This window comes from Siniperca chuatsi, linkage group LG24 (assembly GCF_020085105.1).
Source record: "Siniperca chuatsi isolate FFG_IHB_CAS linkage group LG24, ASM2008510v1, whole genome shotgun sequence".
Taxonomy (NCBI): domain Eukaryota; kingdom Metazoa; phylum Chordata; class Actinopteri; order Centrarchiformes; family Sinipercidae; genus Siniperca; species Siniperca chuatsi.
In genome coordinates this window covers 3,185,004-3,212,584 of record NC_058065.1, presented here as the reverse complement: position 1 = coordinate 3,212,584, position 27,581 = coordinate 3,185,004, and the positions used below count along the sequence as shown (strand labels likewise).

At 38.8% G+C, this 27,581-nt stretch overlaps 1 protein-coding gene across 18 annotated transcripts in view; it reads left to right on the top strand.

Moving 5' to 3' along the window:
• The window catches only part of LOC122872334 (major facilitator superfamily domain-containing protein 6-A-like), a 93,959-nt gene that overhangs the window by 50,297 nt on the left and 16,081 nt on the right, over positions 1–27,581 (top strand). For 2 of the 18 annotated variants that reach the window (XM_044188421.1, XM_044188422.1), the window contains 4 exons: positions 884–954; positions 1,109–1,219; positions 2,931–3,012; positions 3,163–3,575. In XM_044188421.1, coding sequence (XP_044044356.1) covers positions 884–954; positions 1,109–1,219; positions 2,931–3,012; positions 3,163–3,438 — 540 coding nt within the window. In that variant the 3' untranslated portion in view covers positions 3,439–3,575. Of the gene's footprint in view, positions 1–883; positions 955–1,108; positions 1,220–2,930; positions 3,013–3,162; positions 3,576–8,616; positions 9,943–11,500; positions 11,541–12,688; positions 12,881–13,280; positions 13,302–27,581 lie in introns of those variants that run through there. The other 16 variants (XM_044188424.1, XM_044188425.1, XM_044188437.1 and 13 more) reach the window with 14 other exon arrangements.

The following is a 27,581-nucleotide window of genomic DNA, read 5'->3' as shown; positions in this document are numbered from 1 at the left end:
ATGATTCCTTCTTCTAATAACCAAACACAGCTAATAATCTCCTTCCTCACCAGGAAACAAATCCCACAAGAGCTCATAAATGTCACAAATGCCAAAAAATTACCTTTATTTTACTATAAATCCTTAATCCTGGGGTTCCTCAAGGAACCGTCCCGGGTCCCCCTGTGGTTTTAATCTAAAAAAAAAAAAGGTTTCCTTTAGGGTTTACATTTCACAATGTGCAGGCATGGTAATGTATTTTAAAACATCCTAAGCACATTACAAGCGTGTTACACACCATTCTGTTTGTATAATCACATTTGGAAACGACATGCATCATTATCAAGGGAGGAAATTAGCATTTTCATCCACCGGCCACAATGGTTGCTGCCATCCAAATTTTTGCCAGAGCGTTTCGCTGTCTCACCAGCCAAATATGATTTTGGAAAAAGCTAAAAGGTCTCAGCAGGATGGCGAGGTTACCCGTGTTTGGCTGCTGGTGTTTTTCTACACAACAGATTAGTGACTGCAGACACTGTAGTTGCTTTTCGTCAGGAAAAGATCAGAGAAAAGTTGAAATATGATGGCTGAGGATTACATAACATCAATAAAAACAACCAACAGAATCCTTCTCATAACATTTTATTTATCTTTCAGTGCAGTGCTTGTATCATGTACTGTAATACACCCTCATGATGTAGATTAGAGAGCATTACTGTATAATGGACATGTATTAGTAATCATTAAAAATCTATGAGAGCTGCAAGCAGTAGTGTAGGTCTATGATGTGGTTAACGATGGATTATGGTGATAATTACCATGAGATGTGAAAGCAGTGGATAACAGCACTACAGAGTGAAGTGTCACTAACCGCACTAATTACAGCTAAATCTCATTTTCCCAGATGCATCGACATCTGCGGCCTCCAACAGATGCTGCTGTCAGACGGAGAGGACGGGCTGCATCTGTGAAAAAGTAAGATTATCAAGCAGGAATGTGTATTTTATCTATCGCGTTGATGCAACACTTGTCTTTTATGTTTCGTTGAAACACGTTGTAAAGCCTTTTTATCCTGAGATATTTAGGATCATAGCGATTTCACCGTGTATTTTGTCATCATAACCGATAGAAATGGGGGCCAAAACTACAAAAACAGGACCCAAGTTGTAAGAAAACTGGAATTTTTCTTTCATCTTGGAATAACTGGATACCACACGACATGTCGAGCTATGGGCAATGGGTAAGATGATGTAATTTGCTACCTCTGAACAAGTATCTAAATTAAGCATTGATTATTCAAAATTACTAACACTTTGTTGGGCTTTTTTCAAGAAATTTGACATTTCCAGTTGAGCTTTAACGATGAGATAATTAATCACCAACTGTTTTCCTAATCAATTAATCAATTGAGTTCATTTTCAAGCAAAAATGTCAAACACTCTCTGGTTCAAGCTTCTCCAATCTGAGGATTTGCAGCTTTTCTCTGTTTTATATCTTCAAACCCAATATTCAGGGTTTCAAATGTGTATTTGAAAACATGGAAAACTGCTTTTATTAGAATAAACGAATAGCCTTAATTTCCAGAACATTTCCAGAATCGAGCTCGAACAGTTCTTGATTTTGCACAACAGCAGTCGATAAAACAATTTCAACCCAAAGGTCCACTTACTCATTCGTTTTGGAGATTTCGACCGTATCACATGGTCTTCATCAGCAGATTGAATAAACGTTTAAGTCAACACGCACAAGAAGTCCTAGAGGTGCTGACAACCGTGGGAGGTGCGAACATCTACTGTTCCGTCATGGCAGCCGAGCAAACTGTGAGGTATGGTTGAAAGCTTCAGAACAAGCGAGTAAGTGGACCTTGAATTGAGATTGTTTTGTCCATTTCCAGAAACATTTTCAGTTTGAACATCAGAAGCAAAGACTAAGGACAGCCCAGGTGTAGGAATATTTATTTTTCTGTATCAGTGACTTCTGTTGATATTTCTTTGATTATATATTTATATTAATATGTTTGTAAAATATCATAATTTCTGTTTAATTCATTTGGAGCTGCAATTTCTCGGGCCATAAACAAGAAAAGTGTGAGAAACCTGGTTTCGTGAGGAGGAAAAGCGTCATATTTTCCATATTTTACTTCCTGCGAGAAAGTTTTCCTTCAGTCAGTCACTGTAACATTTTGGGGAATTTTTAAGGTCGGTTTGTAGAAAAACTGAGTGAAAATGGCTCTCGATCCTGGGCCCCGTCGCCGCTTTTAAGGCGCCCCAGCTGACGGCGGGGGTGAAAAGCACAAGTGCTGCTTTCTGGGAGGACTTTCCTCTGTTTTGTGGGAAAAATCATTCATTTTGTAGCAGCTGGTTTTCATGGAGGAGCCTGACAGAGCTTCAACGAAGCTGCAACTCTTGTTTCTTCTGCTGCTGTTTATCTTACAAATACCATGTCACATAATCATGTATCTTTATATACTTACTGTATTTTAAGGTATAGTTCGGTCTTGCTTTTCATGCCATATTTCCAGGCCAGTTGCTTTGATTTTAACTTCTTTAGAGGCTTTTAATTCAATATTGTAACAATATTTGTGAGGGGTGACCCAGTCTACCAGCACACTTATAGATTAAGACTGTCTCCTGGTAATTTATGCTAATTTGGTGAATTATTGAATTAATCACACATACTAAGCTAAAACACATGAGTTTCATAGATATACTGTATAAAAGATAGACAGATGTTTACTGCTATTTAGCGATATCAGCATGCTAACAGGCTAAACTTAGATGCTGAACATGGTAAACGTTATACCTGCTAAACATCTGCATGTTAGCATTTAGGTTAAAACCCCACAGTAGACTCTTTTTTTGGATATATATATTCTGTCTATCACTGCTTTCCTGTTGGACTAGTAGTAGTAGTAATGTTTAATCACTTATCTTTTTTTTTTTTTTTTGCAGTTTTGTCAAATTCACTGTAGACCAGAATCTATGGATGCCAGAAGTAAATCCTTTCAGCGGGATCAGAACAAAGACCGGAAAAGTAAAAAAATCTAAACCTACACATACCTAAAAAACAAAGAGCAAACAAAAAACATATTCTGTCATTGGCATCTTTGCAGTTTTCACGCCCTCATTGCATAAAAGTCAGCGTCAAACCACCAAGAACTACAGGTACTTTCTTTCTCCTCAGCAGCTGACAAACAGCCCTGACGCGTCTCAGCTGCGTATTATAAAGTGTAAAAGATGTGCGCTCTGCGGCTGTGACCTTTCCCCCTCTCAACGCAAAAACCTCCACACCGGGCCCACAGCAGCAGCCGCCTCCCCAGCACGGCTGCCTGGACTTCAAAGGAGAAAGACTGGCGCGATACCAGAGTCATATTATAGCACTTTACACAAAGTTTACCTTCTGTGCCTCGCTGTTTTTATACTTCACATTTTCCACAGTTGTCTCACGCAGTGGCGCTAATTAATGGAAACTGCTAATGTTAGTAGATGAATTTATCAGCACATCATTTTTCCGTCATCCACGATTGTTCCATAGTCACAGGAAGACTCTCGCTGTGACCTTTGACCTCCTTTGTTAGGGTTTTTTTTTTTTTTTTAGGTTTTAAACTTAAAACAGGGCGATTTCTTGTGCTCTTCACAGAGACAAAACTAAATTAAACTGGGCAAAAGGGAACAAAAAGAGATCTGCTTGTGCTTTAAATAGCATAACATTGAGCAAAGTGATCATGCTTCATAGTGACCTTTAATATAAAGGAGAGCTAAAGCAACCAAGTTGTCTTTGTGCAAAGGGTAATGCTCATTTAGGACATGAGGGAAATTTAGGAATCATGAAACAAGTAGAGTTGTTATTCTCTAGAAGACGTTTTCAGATCCTCTACTCAAGTAAAAGTAGCAATACAACCATGTAAAAATACTGCATTCAAAAAGAGTTATCATCAACAAAATGTGCTTAAACTATCAAAAGTACTCATAATGCAAAGTGGCTACTGTCAGTGTTATACTAATATATTACTGGATCATTATTATTGATGTGTTAATATGTAAGTAGTACTTTAATGATGCCGTTGGTGAAGGTGGAGGTAATTTTAACTACTTCATATACTTTTAGTAGTTTAATCTGTAACAATGGATCATATTTTATAAACTGGTTATATGTTTTGTGTGTAAAATAACTAAAGCTCTTAAATAAATGTAGTGCAGTAAAAAAGTACTATTTTTCTCTCTGAAATGTAGTGTAGAAGTGTAAAGTAGCATAAAATGTAAATACTCAAGTATAATCAAAATTGTACTTGAGTGTAATACTTGAAATGTAGTAGCTGCTCTTGCGTTTTTAGCATCTAAAGTTATAGCAGAGGCAACAGTACATATTAAGAAGTACAAGTACTCATGTGGGCAGAAACGCCGGTACACTGTAGTGGTGAGTACCAGTTCAATTCAAGCACTGGTAGTACTGTATTTGTAGTAATAGCTATAGAAATATCTGTGGTGGAAGTACTAATAGCACTAATCAGCGGTATGGGTAATATCAGTAGTAGCTGTACTAATAACTGTAGCAGTGATAATAGTATCAGCAGTTAGTAATAGCAGTACTTTTAGTGGTGTTACTATAATAGAAAATGAAAAGGGATATGCTCTAATTATTAGTGTCATTCATACATTCAGTGGTAGATTTTAAACATTCAAGTTATTAGATGTAGTAGTACTGTTAGTCATAGTAGTAGTATGACTTAGCAGCTTAAAATAAATCACCTTATCCAAAGCAAACTGGTACGTAGCAGTAATATTGAGTATTTTTAACTAGTATTAGTGTAGTAGTAAATTGTAGTACAGCAGTATTTGTTGCAGTGACTCTGAGCACTTTTTTGCTGCTGCTGCTGGTCGAGCAAGACAACAGGGAGACTTTTTGTCCTGGCTGGGATCAATCGCTCCATAGATGACGCCCACCCAGCCAGGCCTCTCCGTGGGCAGCCAGCAGCCCAGCAGGCCGGCCCGGTCCGGCCCCGCCGGGGCCCTCCTCCGGCCCCCGCAGCCTGCAGGGCCGGCACAGCAGGAGCGCAGCACTTTACATCTGAAAGCTTCCAGCTGACACTCAAGTGAACTTTAAAGTCACTGCAGGACAGAGCCGAGGTTTCTTACCGTGATCTACTTGTGATTGGCAAGATAGTTGAGAGCGAGGTCGCTAACTGATATTGTGGTTTGACAGTAGATCCAGTTACACCAGTGAAAGAGGAGCTTCGTGTTCGTATGCAGACTCAAGTGCCGCACTTAAGTACAATTTTGAAGTACTTTACTTGAGTATTTCCATTTTCTGCTGCTTTATACTTCTCCTCCACTGCAATTCAGAGGCAAATATTGTACTTTTTACTCCACTACATTTATCTTTCTCTAGCTTTAGTTACTTTCCAGATTCAGATTTATAATACAAACTATAATCAACAAATAAATGATGATATTATTATATCAAGTAGTTAAAATTAGCCCCATGTTTACCAGCTGCAACATTAAAGCGATAAACACATTAATGCATCAATATAATATTCATTATTCTGAAAATGTGCCATTCTGCTTAATGAGTAATTTTACTTTTGGTACTTCTAAGTACTACTAAGTATATTTTGACGCTAATACTTTTGTGCTTTCAAATGCATTGAGTTTTACAAGTAAAATACAAATTTACTGCTTCAACGGACTACATTTACCATCAACTCTGACTGGACATCCACTTACGAGGTGCTGGATTTTCCATTTAAGTACAATTTTGAATGCAGTACCTTTACTTGAGTATTTCTACACTGTGGTACAACTACTTTTACTTAAGTAAAAGATCTGAGTACTTCTTCCACCTCGGGCAAAACCTCCGAGTTAGTGGAGACCAAACCAAACCAAAAATCAGATTTGTGAGGAGACAGAAGAACAAAGTTTACTAATTTTCACTATTAACATAGCACGTGTCAATTCATGAACTATACATATATATATATATATATATATATTTGTGTGTGTGTGTGTGTGTCTTTTGAGTTGCAGATATTTAGCTGAGGCTTTTATGCAGAATGAGCTTCAGTTTCTGGATCACCAACATTACATTTTAACAACAAAAAGGCTTTTAAATTTGTAATTTAGGCGTTTGATTGTAGCTGACTGTCTGATCCAGGGTGGCTATTAAAAACAGCGTTACAGTGAGCTCAAGATCCTGAATCACCCACATCACAACACATTTGCATTTACATTAAGTCATTTATCCGACTCTGTTGTCCAGAGCAGAGTGCAGATAATATTCCATGATCGCCCACAGTCAGGACATTTACATTTTACTCTCTTAGCTGGAGCTTTTTTTACCTGGAGAGACTTCCAGTAAGCAACTCCGCTTCACTTCCTGGCTGACGTGACCAGGAAGCAGTGACCGACAGAATCTGTGGGAATTTGTGTTTCACCTCCTCGGAAAACTCTGTGAGGCGAAACACAAATTCATTCTGCTGAAGGTCGAAGTTGCTGAGTGAAAACCGCAGATCTGAGAGAGGTTTTAGCAGGAAGGAAGAGAAGAGGAAAAGTTTTGTTTTTTACACCTACAGGGTTGACAGTTCAATTCCTTGACTGGTTCAGCAGATAAATTGCAAAACTAGAAAGCCAGGGTTTCATTTCCACTGAGGTTATCTGTATATATATATATATATATATATATATATATATATATATATATATATATATATATATATATATATATATATATATATATGTACTTGATGCTTCTAGAGGGCAGTTTTGGAAAAAATGTCCACTGATACTTAATGACACCATATTGGTAAAAAAATAACAATCTTTAAAATTCAGATAAAGATTTTTAAACTTTTTGTATTGGTATTTGTTTTCTAAAGGCCGATAATGATATTTTGAGAATTGTGTTTACATACTGCTAATCTGCAACAGAAAATACATTTTAAAAGAAACATAATGCCTCCCAGATAGTTGTTTTTCTTTTATCAACTTACTGTAATGAGGAAACATTTTTAACGAATGTATCTGCAAAGTCATATCAGCAAAATGTTCACAGACACCCTTTTTTAATTTGTTTTCCTACAACATCTGCACCTGGTAACTGAAGCGTGATTTTAATGGTCAGGTAACTTAAAACCCTTCAGGAAAGATCGTGGTGGTTAGATATTAAAAGAGTCGAAGGTGACTTGAAGGACTTTTTCTCTAACCTTAATTCAAACATTTTTTTGTAGTAGTGACCCAGTATGCTTTAAATTAAGTTCTTCGTGGAGGGTCGAACAGCGTGAAACCCCTCTCCCCTTACACCTTTCTGACGTTGGAATTCTTGTACCTTTCCAAAACCGATAATACGACAACCACAACGCTATGTTACGTAGCGACTGGACTTTTAAAATCTTCACATGAATGCTTTCAAGGAGGGACGGCCTGAAAGTGTGTTAGTCCGATTCGAACGATTCATCGTGGCTCGCCCCTCTCTATGGTGCCCCATCTTCAACTGTGGCCATTTGAAACGGGTAGAAACACTCACTGTTGGACAACAAGTTGTATAAACTAGTTAATTTAAAGAATACCCCAACTTTTAACCTAACTACAGCTGAGAAGCAGGACGCAAAGCAGCGTCTCAGGACGTTAAATTCCTGTATTTTGTACAGTGGCATTGAACTTAATCCGAGGTTTTGCAGAATCGTCCGATATCAACGTTCTCGTCTGGTGATAGTGTTGACAGTTAAGTAGTATATAAACATATTTTTTAAGAGAGTGGGTTTCACGGGTGTTTAATATTTTTACTTTGAGCATTAACATTCAGTATTTTGCCGCAGATTTGTCTTCTCAACACGACTGACCGGCCGAATGAACAAATAATTCCTGCAAAGACAATCAATTTGTGATTTTCCAGTCAGTTTTTGTGAAGCTCGGCGCAGGCAGTAACCTCCACGGATGATATCTGATATTTAATTAAAGGCAGATAAATCTTTATCCCCTCCGTGTGTTCGGCCCCGTTGTCTCGGCACTGTCTTATCAGTGTGTACGTTAGTTGTCAGCACGTCGCTGCATTAATGTCACCAAGACAAATCCCTGTGCATTCATTGTGCTCTGCGATTAAAGTGATGCTGGTTGTGATGTGCTGCAGGGACGTGGGCAGGGCGGTGTGGGTACTTGTGCGTGAGGAGCCCTAAGTTGCAGAGGTTTTTTTCTAATTGAGTCAGGGACTTATGCTGGCAAGGTAGGCGTGTGAGTGGGGGGGGAGACTAATCCCAAGCTGCTGTTGTTTTTCGTGCCTGCTGGCTCAAGATCAAAAACTTAACAGCAATAATCATGCAAAATGTGTGGCTTCACTTCAAAGCTTGCCTCAACTTTGCTCACACCCTTGTAGCTCGCATTGTTTCATCATTTCTACCAGTGTTTCTTCTCTTCTCCTACCTCTCCTGCGAGGGATTTTTCCCCCTTTTAGTATTCATCTTTTGTCACATCTCAGCAGTCCGTTAGGTTTGAAGGCGATCTGATAGGTAGTCGTGACCTTTCTGCAGCAGCCCCAAAATTAATACAGTTAACAGATTAATCACAACTTCAGATAAGCTCAGAGTTGAGCTGTTTTTGTCACGCACACCACATTGAAGGCCGGTTGGTTTCTCTCTGACTGCAGTGTGTGGTCGTGGCGGAGGGAGCCTCAGCCTCGAGATAGCAGACATGTCAGACGTCAGCAGCACTCTCAGGCTGAAGATGCCGTGGGCAGTGAGGGTCGCTGAGGCCTGTGCATGGCCGAAATGGGCAAATCCCCTCCACGTCAGCCCACGACCTGTCAGCAGGGAGGTACAGAGCTTCCCACGGAAGCTTTAAAGGTGCAACACATAGCATTTTAACGCCAGTAAAAACTCCACCACATTAATGACGCCTGGCCCATTTTTTTTCTGAACCCACTACTTTCATTATGCAGCACATGATCCACATTTGTGCATGAAGTGAACTTTCTCTAATTTGTGAAGCAGATCAGAAATGAACCCTTGAACAAATGCAAATCACTTATACTTTGACTTTTATTGAGTTTTCTAAGCACCTTTTTTGCACCAAACTTAAGTCATTTTTTTAGCATTTTTTGAATCTTCCACAGTATTTTAACCATCATTGCTGATGTGCTGTTTAGAGCATCAGATAAAGCTCAACATCAGTCTTCTAACAGTTCAAAGGCAAACAGTGTAAGATGAGAATCTATTGTTATTTATTATCATTAACTACAGCAACACAGTCAGGGTCCAAATTCCCCCAGAGTATTTTTAAAAGATAAAAATTCTGGTGGATATAAATTTCAGTAGAGTTTTTGTTTTTTTTGCCTTAAAACAATAAACTTTTAAGATATTTAGTCTAAAAAATTAAAAAGACAAACGTATGTTGTACTGTATGTTTAATTGTTTAAATATTTTTGCCAGAAATATTAAAGACACAACTTCAGAGTCCAAAATGTGATTGATTCCACATTGTATTGTATTACGTCATGCATATATCGCTAAAAAAAACAAACTCTTGTTAGCGAATAGAAAGTCTGTATGGTAGCATTGTTAGCGTTTTTATATTAGCCGTATCAGTAGCCACTTGTTTTGACAAGCTCAATCGCTTCAGAGTAGGAGCTAAAACTTCAATTGACTTCCAGTCAATTTAAAATTATGTAGGTTTAACTGCATCAGGGGGTTTTTACGTTAGCTTAAGTAGCTAACATAGCGTATGTTATTAGTCTTTTTAACCACAAGGCTACAAACTGAGCCCACTTCAGAGGAGGATGATTCATTTTCAACATGTGTCAGACTGTGATAGTACATGGATTGTAAGCCTTAAACATGACCTTTAACATACTTAATCAATTGTGTTAATATTAAAGGTGCAGATTTGCATGTTGGCAACAAAGTCATATTTGGTAAATGAGTCTATCGATGCATATTTGCATGTAATATGGTAATAAAGCTAAAGTTCAAATCCATTCTTGTGCTCGTGGCCATGGAAAACTACACATTTCTGATCAGCTGACAGTTGTTTTTAAATTACGTCTGTTCCACTGGCCTCCAACAGGCAATTCATTTTCTCATAGAGGGTTTTTATCAGTCTTTTGAAAAAGCTGAAACGTAATACTGTGCATTTCTGCCCACATTCGAAGTTTTGACATGGCGTTTGCAACCACAGCGCCTATTAAGCTTTGACATCTCTTGCGACCTTGAGACCTACGCTCAGGTCATATCGTTCAGGCTGTATTTACGAGAAGCGGAGCAGGAAAAAACATTCACGTCAGTCTCGGTGTAGTGATTCCAAGTTGGGGATAAGCTGGAGCGAGGACGTCTCCGACTCCTGCAAACTGGGGGCGAAAGAACAAAGTTAGCTTTAAGTAAGAATTACTTTATTTGTCAATGGAGTCTGGTGGCTTTTACTAGAGCGATATATAACAGCTGTTTCTGGTTAAACAAAAAGGATCTTACTCTAACAAAAAGATCCAAATCTGTAGGGTCCTTTCAGTAATGTCGTCAGACACTTATAATAACAATCTGAGCCTGTCGGCGGCAAAAACAGGCACTTTTAGTGGACGTACATTGACGGTGCGCAATTGTCCGGAGGGATTACATTGCAGTCATGTTTCGCGGCTGCCGGCTGGACACATTTCAAAAATCGCTGTCCCCATTAATCACTTAGACACAAAAACATGGGAAAATAGGGTCCAGGTTAAAAAATACTGAAGTTTCTCTTTAAGATTTTATTGAATGCTGTGTGGTATTGTTACTTTTACTCGTTGTAATTTGTTCTTATTTTACTTTTAAGTAAAATATCTGACTACTTCTTCCACCGCTGCTAATTGTTAAGTTGTCAGGATCACAAAATAACTTTTACTGTGATCACAACAACACACAAGGGGATGTGTCCTTTTCAGTGACACATTTTCAGACTGTATCTTCGTGGAGGTGATTTCGACTTAAAGTAGTAGTAGAGGAGTGTGAAGGCAGCAGATTTCCACGCTGGCACATTTGAAGGCAGCAGGGCCCCTATAGCTGTTTCTGCCGTCCACAGTCTGCAGTAAAGTTTCACACACACATAAACACACTGCAGGAACACTGCAGTCTCTATCTGTATGTCACATAACCTCCGCCTACGCTCACTACGCCCACACACATCCTTGCCCGAAACGCCCACACAAGTGTAATCTGTGTGCAAAGACACACACACACACATCGCCCCTATACACACTCCCCGCCCACGCAGGCACACACGTGTTCAGTCAGACATAAGCCGCTCATACCATCCCACACTTTCTCAACAGACACAAAGTAAGACTCTGCTAACCGGGGAGCCTGTGCAAACACACCGGCTTTAGCCCTGCGCATTCGCACACACACAAATTCTCTCAATACACACAAAGCTGTGGCCTCGTGTGGCATCGTAAACTCAAAAAATATGCTGTGCTTTAATAGAAAGAGAAACCTGCTCGGCTGCTTTAACTAGTTTCTAACCAGATTTTTTTGATTTCACAAACATTTTTCTCTTTCTCCCTCCAGTGAAGTCACATCCACGCCCGTCTAAAATGCGTCTGCCACCCAAAAACAACAACACAACACTGGGTGGAGACGACAATAGGAGGCACCAAACTCCCTTTTTTCCTTTTTTCTAATTTTTTATCTCCTGCTTTTGGCATCGCAGTCATCCTGTAACCCATATTCCCTCCAAATGAAAAGGGACACTCCATGACAAGCACTACCACCGCCTGGAGACTGAATCATGCCGCTCTGTTGTTCCTCTTTTTTTTTTTTTTTTTTATTTCCTTGCAAAAGAGGAACTTGGATGAAAAGAGCTGCTTTTTTAGAGCGCAAAGTGTTGAGGATGTGGGTTGGTGGGAAGGGGGGGGGGAAGAGGGGAGGGGAGGGGAGGGAGAAGGGGAGCAGAGCAGCGTGGGCGTTCTGACAGGGCGAGGGGCTGACAGGCCCAGGCGTGGGCGTGTCATTGAAATGTGTTTCTACTCTGGGGGGAGAAGAAGAAGAAGAAGAAGAAGAGAAAAAAAGTTGCTGGGAAAAAGAAAAGGAGGAGAAGAAGAAGAAGAGAGAGAGGCAAGCCGCTGCAGAAATTAAACAAACAGGCGTCTCCTGAAAAGTGAAATATGAAGAGGCTCCTTGCCAAATGAGATACATCCACAGTTTGGAGGTTTTGGTAGGGAGGAGACACACACACACACACACACACACACACACAAAAGTGACGCCTACTCTTTGGGAATGATTGACAGGACGACATGAAAGCAGATTGCTGCTGTCGTGTGAAAACCTTGTAGCTCTTGCTCTCTGCGGTTTTTAATGTTTTCAGGACTAAATTGAAGGATGCGGAAACATTTTTAAACCTGAAAACTAAAGACTGAAGCTGGAAAAGATGCTTCTGCGGGGAGATACGCGCGGCAGTCTTGCCTATGCAGAGAAGGGCGTTATGGGTAACGCGTAGTGCTGGTACCTGTGCGTCAAGAAAGCTTCCTTTCAGGGATTGGGCGTATATTTCCGCATAGTTCTGCCACAAATGAAGCCGAAGTTCAATCAGGAAGACTATCTTTACGCCTCATTCATTCCCATCTCTCTCTCTATTCCTGCTTTTCTAATCTGCTGGTTACGGGCGTTTACTCCACGATCTCCGTCAGCCGATCGCATTGCTGCTGTCAAACTTTAAATCTGCTCTCCTCTCGGCTCGCTGTCATTTCAGCGCAGAATCGTTGCGGTGCCTCCTCCTCCTCCCCCATTCACCTGCTGTTCATCACATCCGGTGTCCGGGTCGAGCTCATGAGAAGTCCACTCCTCATCGCATCCAGATCTTCAGCCACCACCACCACCAATGTCTCGACTCCAACGGGGTCAGATCAGATCAGATCAGAAATACTTTATTGATCCCCGAAGGGAAACTCTTTGTTACAGCAGCTCGCCTTTACGTCAGTGCACACAGGAGAAAGCACTAGCAAACAATATGATACACTATAAAACTATAAAAACAGGTCAGAAAATAAATTAAGTATCAGGTGGGTATAAGTATAAGATAAAATAAGTGTGAAGTACCAAGTGGGTTTACCGGTTGATGATGATACTACAGTATAATAATACAATGTAATAAAATAAGTAATAAGCAGAGGTGCATGTACTGTCGAGAGTAATGGAGGTATATAATATCAATAACAATAAATAAGAACAACTAACATGGGAAAACTAATATTGCACGGGAGTAGTACACAGAATATTGCACAACCGTTTTTTATTGTTCCGTCCGTTTACGCTAATAAGTCGAAATTCTTTCCCGTTTGTTTCACAGATGTAGTGGTTTGTTTACACCACCGAGGTTTCCATCCACTACTGCTGTGTGAAGATTAGGAGTTGGTTTATCGAGATAAACAGTCGGAAACCATTGCAGAAGGAGAGGACACGACGAGACGACGTAATTAAAAGAGCGTGATAGAAAACGGCATTTATGTTTGTTTGATGTATTAATTTGAGGAACGTTACAGTCACACTTACTGTCACAAGTAAGCAATAGGTTTTCGTTTCCTGAGTTCCTCTACGCTTTCTGCACATTGTGGTTTGCTAAACATGTCACTGCCACTTTCTAGTGGGCACGAACATTAAAACCCCCAATCCTTACAAGTATGAAAGAAACAGTGCTTTGGGCTAAATGTCAGCATGCTAACATGCTCATGCTAAGCAGGTATAATGTTCACCATGTTTGTTTAGCGTGTTAGCATGCTAACATTTACTAATTAGCACTAAACACAAAGTACAATTAAGGCTGATGGGAACGTCATTAGTTTTGCGGGTATTTCGTCTTAAACCACTCTCGATACCACTCTCATGTCTGTATGGTAAATATGAAGCTACAGCCAGCAGTCGTTAGCTTAGCTTAGCATAAAGACTTTAAACTTGCACCTCTAAAGCTCACGTCATATTTCTTTTTGTTTTATTTGTACAAAACAAACAACAAGTTGCATTTTTGCAGGAGGTTATGTGCCGGACTATTTCTTGGCCTTCATACTGAGCCAGACTGCAGCCGCATGTATTTACTGGACAGACGTGAGAGTGACATCGATCTTCTCATATAGCGAATAAGTGCATTTTCCCAAAATGTTGAGCTATTCCTTTAAGGGAGAAAAGGGAGCTTTTAAGTCAACTTGAGGTGACTTTTTTGTCTTGAAGCGTTTGGAGCTTTACGAAACAGGGCAGCTGTGTAAAATTTGGTAAACTAGGAAACTGGGACTTGTGGGAACAGGCAGCCTGGGTGTCGACCTACCTAACAGTGTGGGTGGACATCCTATTTCCTGCCGGCGCTCTCGTTGTAATTTGTTCTTGTTAGGTTCTTGTTGTTAGATAGTGAGTGCAGTATGTGTGTGTAGGTGAGGGAAGGGAAGGGGGGGGGGTCAAAAGAGAGCGATATGGAGCTGATATTCTTTCTCCTCTACGTTTATTTCAAACTTTGATTTGATCCCCGTCTGCTCAGAGGCTGCTCTGTGGGAAGGCTGTAAGAAGGTCATATCTGCATAATAACACACATACACACACACAGAAAGCAGCCAGACGTGGATTTAGAGGCTGAAGGTGGGCGGTCAGGAATCCTACCTGCCTACCTGCTCCATTTGTGCTGTTTGGAAAACTCATCAATACTGTTTGCATGAAAGTAATTTTTTAACCTTGGAAAAGACCTTGGAATAATCTTAACTCAGGCTTCCCTTTCTTTTTCCGACGCTTTCAAAAGTACGACTGTATGGTCTGTGTTGGCTTAAAGTTAAAGAGCAACTTTAACAGAGAATTAATTTGTGGGGAAATGATGTAGGAACTGGATTTTAAAACAAACATATTTACATCAGTAAGAAATTCAACGTGCAAGTTTCTCTGTAAGCATGAAAGTTCATTCTTCACCTTAAAGGTAAATAGTTAAACATTTTGGCAAATACACTTTTTTTGCTTTGTTGCTGACAGACATCTGTATGGTAAATATTAAGCTACAGCCAGCAGCCGTTAGCTTAGCTTAGCACAAAGACTGGACTCAGGGGGAAACAGCTAGCCTGGCTAGCTGGAGACTGCTCCTGGCCAAGAAATAGTCACATATAAAACCCCTAAAACCACAACTTTTTGTATAAATTATAAACGGTAAATAACGGTAAATATGAAGCAGGTTAGCTTAGCACAAAGACTAGAAACAGGGGGATGCAGCTAGCTTGGCTCTGTCCAAAAATCCAACTACTAGCTTCTCTAAAGCTCACTTATTAACATGTTATATATTGTTTGTTTAATTTATACAAAAACTCAAGTGTGAAAACGACAAGTTGTGGTTTTAGGGGGGTTATATGTGCCGTACTATTTCTTGGCCGGGAGCAGTCTCCAGCTAGCCAGGCTAGCTGTTTCCCCCTGAGTCCAGCCTTTGCTAACCGTCTGCTAGCGGCGGTAGCATCATATTTACAGTACAGACATGAGAGAAAACAGTGAATAAGTGTATTTCCTTAATGTTTAACTATTCCTTTAAGGTATTTAATATCATATGCCGTCTGTAATATTCCTATAGTTGCCATAAAGGGATTTATGTGACTTTATAGGCTACCCTAATAGCACTTCTTGCCATTTTTATATAATTTTCTATATTAACCCTGTGATATTCCTGCAGTGTGTGTGTGTGGTGCTCCGTACTAAAAATACCAAATTTCATCTTATTTGTGAATTTTTTTTTAGGTTATTTTACCTTTTGGTATCAGCATAATATTCCTGTGGGATTTAATATTCCAGCGTAATCTGCAGTTTTGCTTTGATATTTGTTTTAGTTTCCTTCTGAAATTAATTAGAGGATCTGAAAAGCAAGCAGTCCCACCCCATCCACCCACACACACACACACACACACTCTCTACTCAAATACTAGTTTTCTCATCATCATTTGGGCTTTTGAAGACACATAAAAGGAGCTGCAGCGTTGAGTGTAAATTGCACTTCTTTTATTTTTATTCTGTTTTCTGGCTGCTGCGTTCGGGGCGGGATGGTGGAGGAGGTGGGATGGCAGGGTTTTTGGGGGGTTTAGGGTTGACAGAAGCCGTTCTGGTTTCGTCCCCAGGGTGTTACACTGGTGGCGGCTGGCCTAATTCCCCAAAATAGCTCATTGATGGGGAATCAGGCAGAGTCAAAACGATCGTGTGGAGATTTGATTAGAGCTACTGGTGGCCCTGATGAGCGCTGAGGGCGTCAGGAGAGCAGCGTTCACGAGCTTTCTACTCGCTTTTCTGGGCTTCATCTTGCAAGTTTCCCCCAGAATTGAGCGTTTGTTTTGCTCCAGTTACTTTTCAGTTCATATGTTTGTTGCGTGGACGCTGTGACCTCTGACCTTTCACCTCCTTCCTGGTGGTGGTTCACACAGCGCGTGGGGTCGTCTTGTCGCTTTTCGGATAAGCTAGCAAAACCGTAACCTAAAAAGTTGTTTATTAACCTAATCTTGGCCTTAACCCCGAGATTAAATCGACAGGAGACCTCGCGCCTAATTGTAACTTCAAACAGAGATGATTTTTTATTTTTTGTGGTCATTGATTTACGAAGATACACTTTGGTTTCTGCTCCTTGTGCTGCTGCCGTGGCTGCAACCGCGCCTGCAGAGTTTCAAATTACTTTTATATGATTTTTATACTGGACTATATGTACAACTACCTCTAAAATACATTGACACAGATGGACTAAATTATGTCCAACAACAAAAATCTACTCAGATGTCGGTATTCTGATATCAGTGTATCTCGCATCAAGCTGCTGTGAGTCAGTAATTACAGTAGTGGTACTCTTAGTAGTACAAATACTACTAAGAGTACTAGTAGTAGCAGTGGTAGTAATCATATAGTAGTAGTATTAGTTCTAGTAGTAGTAGTAGCGGTACTAGGAACAGTATTGACAGTAATAATAGTAGTTGTATTACCACTAGTAGTATTATGGGTACTATAAACAGTAGTAGTGGTAATAGTAGCAGTAGTAGTGTAGTAGTAGTGGTACTAGGAACAGTACAGACTGTAGTAGTAGCACCAACGGCAGTAGCAGTAGTAGTAGTATTAGTCGTAGTAGTAGTAGTATTAGTCCTAGCAGTAGTAGCAGTAGATGTGTAGTAGCAGTAGTAGTATTAGTCCTAGCAGTAGTAGCAGTAGATGTGTAGTAGCAGTAGTAGTATTAGTCCTAGCAGTAGTAGCAGTAGATGTGTAGTAGCAGTAGTAGTATTAGTCCTAGCAGTAGTAGCAGTAGATGTGTAGTAGCAGTAGTAGTATTAGTCCTAGCAGTAGTAGCAGTAGATGTGTAGTAGCAGTAGTAGTATTAGTCCCAGCAGTAGTAGCAGTAGATGTGTAGTAGCAGTAGTAGCAGTATTAGTCCCAGCAGTAGTAGCAGTAGATGTGTAGTAGCAGTAGTAGTATTAGTCCTAGCAGTAGTAGCAGTAGATGTGTAGTAGCAGTAGTAGTATTAGTCCTAGCAGTAGTAGCAGTAGATGTGTAGTAGCAGTAGTAGTGGTACTAGGAACAGTACAGACTGTAGTAGTAGCACCAACGGCAGTAGCAGTAGTAGTGGTATTAACACTAGTAGTATGATGGGTTACAGTAGTAGAGGTGACAGCAGTTGTACTAGTGTAGTAGCAGCATCAGCAGTAGTAGTATAAGTAGTGGGGTCAGTACAAATACTACTAGTAGCAGTGGTAGTAATCATATTAGTAGTAGTAGGGGTAATAGTCGTAGTGTAGCAGTAGTAGTATTAGTTCAAGTAGTAGCAGTACTAGCAACTGTAGTGACAGTAGTAGTAGCATCAGTAACAGTAATAATAATATAATAATAAAACTTTATTTATAGAGCACTTATCAAAACAAAGTACAAAGTTCACAACAAGAGAAATAAAATACTGCAGTGAATGACGAAATATAAAGAAATAAAATACACAAAAGCAATAAAATAAACAGCCAGTTCAGGTAAAATCGGGATCTGCTTTCAGATAAAAACGTGTTTTGAGACGAGACTTAAAAGAAGACACTGACTCAGAAAACCTGATGTCTTCGGGCAAGTTGTAGTAGCTGCTGTAGTAGCTGCTGTATTAGCGCTAGTAATAGTATAAGTAGTGGGGTCAGTACAAATACTACTAAGAGTACTAGTAGCAGTGGTAGTAATCATATTAGTAGTAGTAACAGTAACAGTAGTGGTTGTATTAACGCTAGTAGTATAATGGGTACTATAAACATTAAAAATGATAATATTAATAGTAGCAGTAGAAGTGTAGTAACAGTAGTAGTATTAGTCCTAGTAGTAGCAGTAGAAGTGTAGTAGCAGTAGTAGTATTAGTCCTAGTAGTAACAGTAGAAGTGTAGTAACAGTAGTAGTATTAGTTCTAGTAGTAGCAGTAGAAGTGTAGTAACAGTAGTAGTATTAGTCCTAGTAGTAGCAGTAGAAGTGTAGTAACAGTAGTAGTATTAGTTCTAGTAGTAGCAGTAGAAATGTAGTAACAGTAGTAGTATTAGTCCTAGTAGTAACAGTAGAAGTGTAGTAGCAGTAGTAGTATTAGTAATAGTAGTAGCAGTAGAAGTGTAGTAGCAGTAGTAGTATTAGTCCTAGTAGTAGCAGTAGAAGTGTAGTAGCAGTAGTAGTATTAGTAATAGTAGTAACAGTAGAAGTGTAGTAGTAACAGTAACAGTAGTGGTTGTATTAACGCTAGTAGTATAATGGGTACTATAAACATTAGTAGTGGTAATATTAATAGTAGCAGTAGTAGTATTAGTTCTAGTATTATTATCTAGTACTGACGCTAGTACTATGGGTACTAGTAGCAGAAGTTAAAGTGTATTATATACTGTGTGGATATGTGCATCGTGTACATTGTAGTATTCTGCAGTAGTGTACATAATTATTAACGTGTGACTGTAGTTATTTCCAGATAGAGATCAGCGCTCTGCTGTGAAAGTCACATTCGGGAAACACAAGCAGCAGATCAGCCAGAAACACACACACACACACACACACACACACACACACACACACACACAGAGTACAGAGGGCTTCCTGCTACCCACTTCCCTGCGTTGGAAACCATTTGCATGCCCCATCACCATCGCTGCTGATTGTTAAATTGTGAAATCTGACTATTTGCATGCAGGCCTGTTTCACTGACGCACTGTGTGTTCACACACTCGCACGTGACCACACGTATGGATATCAGTCAAGTGGTGGCTGCGACATGCTATACAAATGCGTGTGTTTTTGAAAACGTCATCGGTCACCACGGGAGTGTTTTTACACGACTTTTCTATTTTTGTCATTTCTGATAAAAACAAAACAGATACTTCCTTTCACAATCGACCAAAATAAGGAACCTTTAAAGACGAGTCTGGAACGCAGCTGGAGTATTTCCACTTTCTTCTCAAAAAGGAAGAAAATATCCAGTTTGCATGTTGTTTTGTTTTCGCCCACGAAGCAGCAAAAAAGTACCGGCAGATGTAACGCCATCGGTACGACCTCCTCGCCGTGTAGCGTCCAATGTACTGTATTAAAAAAACGCTTTCAGCCGCATGTCGTGGTCTTTTTCATCAATCCGTTCACTGAAGAAGACTATGAGATGCAGCTGAAAGGCCTGAAAAGCTGATAAGTGACCTTTTAAAGCTTATTGTGTCGTTCCCGAAGGTACCAAACTTCCATTCTCAAATACCTTAATTTAGAGAAAAGATGCATAATATTATGTTTTATATAAGCAAAGGAGCACATTTCGAACAGGCAAATGTATATATACACATTTTATTTTGAAAAATTCACATATCACATAAACATAAAAACATAGTTTGCACGTAATAATATATACATATATATATCTACACATATATTGTAAAAAATATATACCCACCAACACATTTTACATGAAGAAAGTGTATATGCGGACGCATTGTACATATACAGTAATATAAACACAATTTATAGATACACTAATATTGACATTTTACAGGTATACGGTATATATGTAATACAGAATACAGTATACAGAAAGCATACACTTCATACGTATACACTATTTATAGAGATAAAAACGTAAAGGCATACATGTGTAAAAATATATACCCATGTTATTTTAAATAAAGAAAATATAAACATGTACACATTGTATAGAATATATATATACTCATGAAGACAGTATATGCTTATAAACACAATTTATAGATAGAAAATGTACTTATATTGACTTTTTACAGGTATCCAGTATATATGTAAGAATATACGTGCATGCTGTCATTTTACATAAAGAAAACATATACATATATACACAATTTATAGACAAAATGTACTCATATTGGCATTTTACACATATGCAGTATATGTAAATATATATATGTATATATTTGCATGCATACATTTTACTTTAAAACAAAGTACATATATAAAATATATACCCATGTTATATCATATACGCATATGCAGTATATGTAAATATATCTATATATATATATATATATATATATATATATATATATATAGAGAGAGAGAGAGATAGATATATATCTATATAGATATAGATATATATTTGCATGCACACATTTTACTTTAAAACAAAGTACATATATAAAATATATACCCATGTTATATCATATACGCATATGCAGTATATATAAATATATCTATATATATATATATATATATATAGATATATATATAGAGAGAGAGAGAGATATAGATATATATTTGCATGCACACATTTTACTTTAAAACTAAGTACATATATAAAATATATATCCATATTATATATGTACATATATGCATATGCAGTATATGTAAATATATATATTTGCATGCACACATTTTACTTTAAAACAATATATAAAATATATACCCATGTTATATCATATATTTACACGCACGTTTTCATAAAGAAAAGAGACAAATTTTCAAGCAGTTGTTACTTTAAAAACAGCAGCTTTGAACCGGATCAATACTAACACCTATTGACTATTGGTTTGCACAATATTTACAGCTGAAGATGAAATAATGAAACAATCTCCACGGTAATAATTTAGTTTGAGAACATGAAGTGCGCAAACTGCTGTGTCTCTCTGTGGGTGTTGAACCTGCCTGTGTTTGGTATTCCGTGCAGAAAGCCTCCCACGCCCCGTGTGTCCACCCACGCGCGGATTTGCGTCACGCAGGGAGCAGCGTGGGCGCGAGAGAGAGAGAGAGAGAGAGAGAGAGAGGCTCTGTGGCAACCGCGCGGAATATCCCACTTTACCCTGCTGCCCGCGTGAAGCTGCGCGTGGTTACTGCGCGACCAGACAGGAAGCGCCGACAAAATAAAAGCACCTGAAATGTGATTTGACGTGAAAAAAATAAAAATTGGTGCGTAGCAGTCACAGTAACCCGGTGGTGGAAGAAGTATTCAGATACTTTACTTGAGTGGAGAATAGCAATGCCACGCTGTATAAATACTCACATTAAAAGCCCTGCATTCAGAAGTCCTACTCAAGTTAAAGCACAGAAGTGTTATTAGCAAAATGTGCTTAAAGTATCAGAAGTAAAAGTACTGGTTCTGCAGAAAATCTGATTCTGCAGAACCAGTGACTGGCATATTATTTATTAGATTATTAATACTGAAGCATCAGTGTTAGAGCAGCATTTTACTGTTGTAGCCGCTCGAGGTGGAGCTACTTTAACTGCTTTATATACAGTTAGCTAATACAGTTAGGTAGCTTTAACTGCTTTATAAACAGTTAGCTAGTTTAACTGCTTTATATATAGTTAGCTAGTTTTTAACTACTTTATAGTTAGCTAGTTTTTAACTACTTTATATATAGTTAGCTAGCTTTTAACTACTTTATATATAGTTAGCTAGCTTTAACTGCTTTATATACAGTTAGCTAGTTTTAACTGCTTTATATACAGTTAGCTAGTTTATACAGTTAGCTAGTTTTAACTGCTTTATATACAGTTAGCTAGTTTTAACTGCTTTATGTACAGTTAGCTAGTTTTAACTGCTTTATATACAGTTAGCTAGTTTTAACTGCTTTATATACAGTTAGCTAGTTTATACAGTTAGCTAGTTTTAACTGCTTTATATACAGTTAGCTAGTTTTAACTGCTTTATGTACAGTTAGCTAGTTTTAACTACTTTAAATACGGTTAGCTAGTTTTAACTACTTTATAAACAGTTAGCTAGTTTTAACTGCTTTATAAATAGTTAGCTAGTTTTACACTACTTTATATACAGTTAGCTAATACAGTTAGCTAGCTTTAACTACTTTATATACATTTAGCTAGTTTAAACTGCTTTATATACAGTTAGCTAGTTTAACTACTTTATATTCGGTTAGCTAGTTTAACTACTTTGTATGCATTTAGCAAGGGGCCCAAACTAGATACAGTTTTATTGTAAAGGGTCACAAGCCCAAAAGGCTGGGAACCACTGGTTTAATCTTTAACAATGTGCTGTGTTTTATAAACTTATTGTGTTTTTTTAATGTAAAACCTTCATTTGAAAAGTAACTACAGCTGTCAGATAGTAAAGAGAGTAAAAAGTATAATAAAATGGAAATAGTCAAGTAAAATACAAGTACCTCAATATTGTACTTAAGTACAGTACTTAAAAAGGAGTTATTTTATTTATGTAAAGCATCTGAATACTTTGTTTTTTGCTTTCTTGTGGAAGCCTTTTTGAAGAAAGAGTCTCTCAAATAAAATATAGTATAGCTGCAGTCTTTTTTTATTTGAGTATATTTGACATTGCTATATACTTTTTTTTTTAAATTTGAGGATATAATTCCTCTATTTTCACTCTTCCAAACGCTCGTGATGGGTGCTTTTATTTTGTCACGCCAGCCGGAAGTGTGTCAGTGTGTGACTGAGTGCGCATGACAGAGTTGTGAATAGTGCAGGGAGGTGGAGAGACGCTGGGAGAGGACTCAAACACTCACACACACTCACTCACACACACTCACACACACACACTTGGAGGAAAAAGACGCACCAAAAGACGCACGAAGGTCAGCGGCTTTTCACTGATAATCTGCGCTTTATTTCTCTCAACGGCAGGAGAAAGAAAAAGTTTCCAGAAAGAGAGGAAGGGGAGACAAAGCAGAAGCTCGTTGGCTTCTTTTTGTCCTGGAAATAATATTTTAATTTTACCCGCTGTCCTGAGGGGATCCCTTCTTTGCGGGGCTTTCTGTTTTTTTGCACAAGTTGGCACCGAGGCTGATAAACAGTGAAGAAGAAGAAGAAGAAGAAGAAGAAGGAGAAGGAGAAAGAGCAGAAGAAGAACTGGACCAGGGCGGACCAAAGGGGGCCAGAAACTCACCAGGTAGGCACAGTTAGAGATCCGGCATGTTACCTGCTGCTGCTGCTTTTATCCTTTGTCATATTCTGCAAAGATAGCAACCAGGTAGCACCACAAAACCTCCAGTTATTATAGGAAATGCTTTTACAATATATGCATATTATAGCAAGATGAAATAGCATTACTGAGCACCACAGACATACTAAACTCTCTAGTGGAAAAATGTAGAAATACCTTTTATTATAGTGTGATTTAAAAAAAAAAATAGCTCAAACCGCCAAATGTGATTATAAACTCACTATTGAGCATCACACACAGACTATAAGAGTGCGTGTGAATATTACAGGGAGATGAAAATGCCTTAAAGCACAACTGTAGCCACGTCTGTGCATGCTGAATGTACATTATGTGCATATTAAAGGAGCTAAAGTGCCATTAAAGGTGACAGTGTCATTGTAAACTCGCTATTGAGCACCATAGAGAAGTTACTATAGGAATATTATAGGATTATTAGAGCCATTTATAACATTAGTCACTCAATAATTGGACTAAATATGATGCTCACACACACACACACACACACACACACACTGTGTGACCACATGGCTTTCAGGTCAAAATGATGTTTTATGTTGAGAAAGTCATAGTGTTTCTCATTTTATCAAAGGGAGGGCTGAGGTAAGCCTGGTCTGCTGCGTGGCACTTCACCTGGAAAACTACACATCAGCCTGTGTGTGTGTGTGTGCGTGTGTGTGTAATCTAAGTGTGTGTGTTTTTTTGTGTGTGCCATTGTGCCAGTGCACGCCTCGCTTCTCCAGGTGAAAAGGCGAACTCGCTAAACTCGCTTTTGTGAAGCAGGACTTCAATTAGAGCCTGCCATTCACAGCCGCCTATGACACACACACACACACACACACACACACACACACACACGTCTGCTGTGATAAAACTGGAGTAAGATGGCAGGCTGTTAGATATCAGTCTGTGTTTGTGCAGACGGCTGTTGAACTAACACTGACAAACGAGCATTATTCAAGCTATTTTCTCAGTGAAGTAAATTAATCCAGTTTCTATTTGCAGAAGCACAACGTGGTGCTTTTAAAGCTGCAGCCACCAGGATTATTTTTGTTCTCCAGACAGAGGTTTGTCTCAGCAGCTGATGGGCAATTTATCTGCCTCACGCGCAGGAGTCTACCTTCACACTGCAGCTAAATATAGTTATTCAGTTCACACGTAGCTTTACTGTGGAAAAACCAGCAGAAAACGCCTTCTGTGACAAAAGCCAAAACCTCTGTTAGTTGCGTTATTGCATTTAGGGCTGCAGCTAACACGTACTTTCTTCGTTTTGTCTATGAATTGTTAGAAAATATTTTAAAAAAATGCAAGGCTATGTTTCAAGCAACAGTTCAAAACCCCAATGATGTGCAATTTAGTATCACGTCGTGTCAAAGAAAAGCATCAAATCTTTATTTTTAAGAAGCCAGAATCTGAGAATATTCTGCATTTTCGATGAATCCGTCATCGGAATAGCTGCTGGTGAATCTAATCTCGAAATCTTGGTCGAAATCTGCGTCAGACTGTACTTTACATACATTTTTAGCTCAATATCATTTTGCCGGCTCGTCGAACGGCGTCTGAAACCGCCTCCTCTCACACCTTTTTGGATTTGAGGAGGCAGTTTTTGTCATTTTTCTTTAAATGAAACCCACAATCACGCCCCCTTTTTTTGTTTTTTTTACGCAGCTGATTGGCCAGAACAGCAGGTGGAGGTGTGAAAGTAGGCTGGAGCTTTCTTTTTTTTCCCCCCTTCATTCTTCACGCTACGTCAACTACGTCTGTAACTTTTCGCGTGCAACACCACGAATGATGTCTGGAAGTGCGCACAGGTATCTCTGTTTGCGTGTTGTAAAAGCCTTTAGACGTTGTCGGACGACACTTCGTACGAAATACTTTGTTTCAAGCGTTCTCCGGCTTTTTGAGTTGGGATGTAAGTAGGAAAAAATACAAACGCGGGCGCAGACAACTCACGTTGTCCATCTGCAACACTTTATTCTGAAATGCCACTTACTTACTTTCCACCACTGGGTATAAATCTATGGTAAGTACATTTACTCAAGTACTGCACTTAAGTACAAATTCGAGGTACTTGCACTTTACCTGAGTATTTCCATTTTATGCAGCTTTATACTTCTACTCCTCTACAGCTCGGAGGGAAATATTGTACTTTTTACTCCACTACATTTATCTGATACCTTGTGTTACGTTGCAGAGTCTACGAACATAAAATACATTAAACTATAGTTCAAATTAGCTTCACCTCAACTACAGCAGCACATTTTAATTACACATGAACGCATCAGTAATAATGATCCAGTATATAATAGTAAAACACTCACAGGGGTGAGTACTTTTGATACTTTAATTACACTTTGTTGATAATACTTGTGTGCTGTTAGTGCTTTTACTTAAGTAAAGGATGTGAATACTCCTTCCACCGCTGTATATGCCATCAGTGATATATAGACGCCAACGTCTTTTCAAGTCGTACCCTGATTGGTTGGTTTGTAGACGTGGCTCGTACTGTAGCACCAGTCACATTATGACAATTTGGTCAAAACTCTGACGCAGGCTGTCGCTGGTCTAAATCAAAGTTTGTCTCACGGTGTGTTTCGCATTGATTTCTCTCAAATTAGTCAACTCGTGTCCGCGACGGCCGAAAGCCACGCAGTGTACGGAGGCGTTAAAACGACAGTTTTCCCAATTAACTGCAATTTTCACAAGTGATCCAAATGTATTCTTAACATCCCAAGATCGATATTAACGTCTGGGCCTTCTCTCAGTAAATATGCGGACTTAATGTTATGTCTAGACTGTGGTTACCTGTTATAAATGAAAAATGAAAAATAAATTATGACAAGCGTTATTGTATGTACAGTATGCAATATAGTTTTTGTCTTTTATGTAACTTAAATTGGGAAATTTTGAGTCAGTTAAACCAAAGGTCATATTTACTGTTTTCACAAGATATTAACTGTTGTCATATTCGCAAATTCGCATTTATGAGTTTGAGTTCTGCTTATTGATTCTTATCCAGTCCTAGTTTAAACTTTTGTCACGTTATTTTGAGTCCGAAATATGTTTTTAGTAGCTTTAATAAATGACCTTTTGTCACAAGATAAGTTGAATGGTCATGTTTTCCACTTGTCTTTGCTTGAGTCGGCTGTCGCATCATGATACACATGATGAACTTCCTCCGTTGCATGACATTGGTTTCCCACTGATGTTGCTGTATCACCACTTTCTTTGGCAGCACTCACTCTGGTGTGTTATATTGTAAACACCACGATTGTGTTGACGCAGGCAGTCATGGTATTGACTGTAGATGGAAATTCAGCAGGTTGAGCCGCTGAAAAGTTGTTCTCAGGAAATAATGAGCATATTTCTTGATTCTCATCTTTGTGATTTGGATCTGATTCTACTTGCGAATGCTAACTTCCCAAAATTTTTAATTACAACAAGGACGTGATGTTGCAGCATCCTTGTTTTAATTACCTTGAGCACCACACATATGTCAAGAACTCAAACCTTCATTTTAAGGCGGTATAACGTTGATTTCTGTGTCAGAAACAGCATCATTTTCTGTTTTCGAGAGCAAGTTTGGTTTATTCGAGTGATTTCTGCAGAACCACACTGAACAGTTTGTAGCACAAAGGAGCAAACAGAAATGGATTAAGCTAAGAGGATAAATTGAGTAAGTTGCAGCCTTCACTGTATTCCAGATGTGTTTACAGGTTTGCTAAGTGACACCATTATTACTCAGTTGCTCATCTATTTCCTGTTGTAGTGTCGTATTTCTGTATTTCTGTTTTTAGCTGCATTCCACAAACACCATTTCTCACAAGACCTTTTGTGGGTTAAAGGTCAGCAGCTCGACAGTGAGTCAAACGGCGTAAACGTCTTTTTGGACAGCAGAGATTAAAGCTAAAAAGGTTGGAAAGATGATATTATAATAAAGCGTTGGTTAATATTATGGATGTGGAAGAAAGAACCAAGTTACGAAGACATACGATTGGCTGGGAAAACCTCATGGGAGCTGTTGTTTTTGAATGCTAGCAAATTAATCTTTAACTTTTTGAACTTGTTTAAACTCAAATAACAAATGCCGTAGTAGATACTTAAACTCGGGTACACATTTCACTTTTTTTTTTAGAAAGACAGATGAGAGATTGCACTGAGTTACAGACTCTAGTTTGGAAGTGAGTGTCGCAGTAACTCCATTTCGACACAAGTCTACATCATGAGTCTGTTCACTGAGAAATTTACTAAATG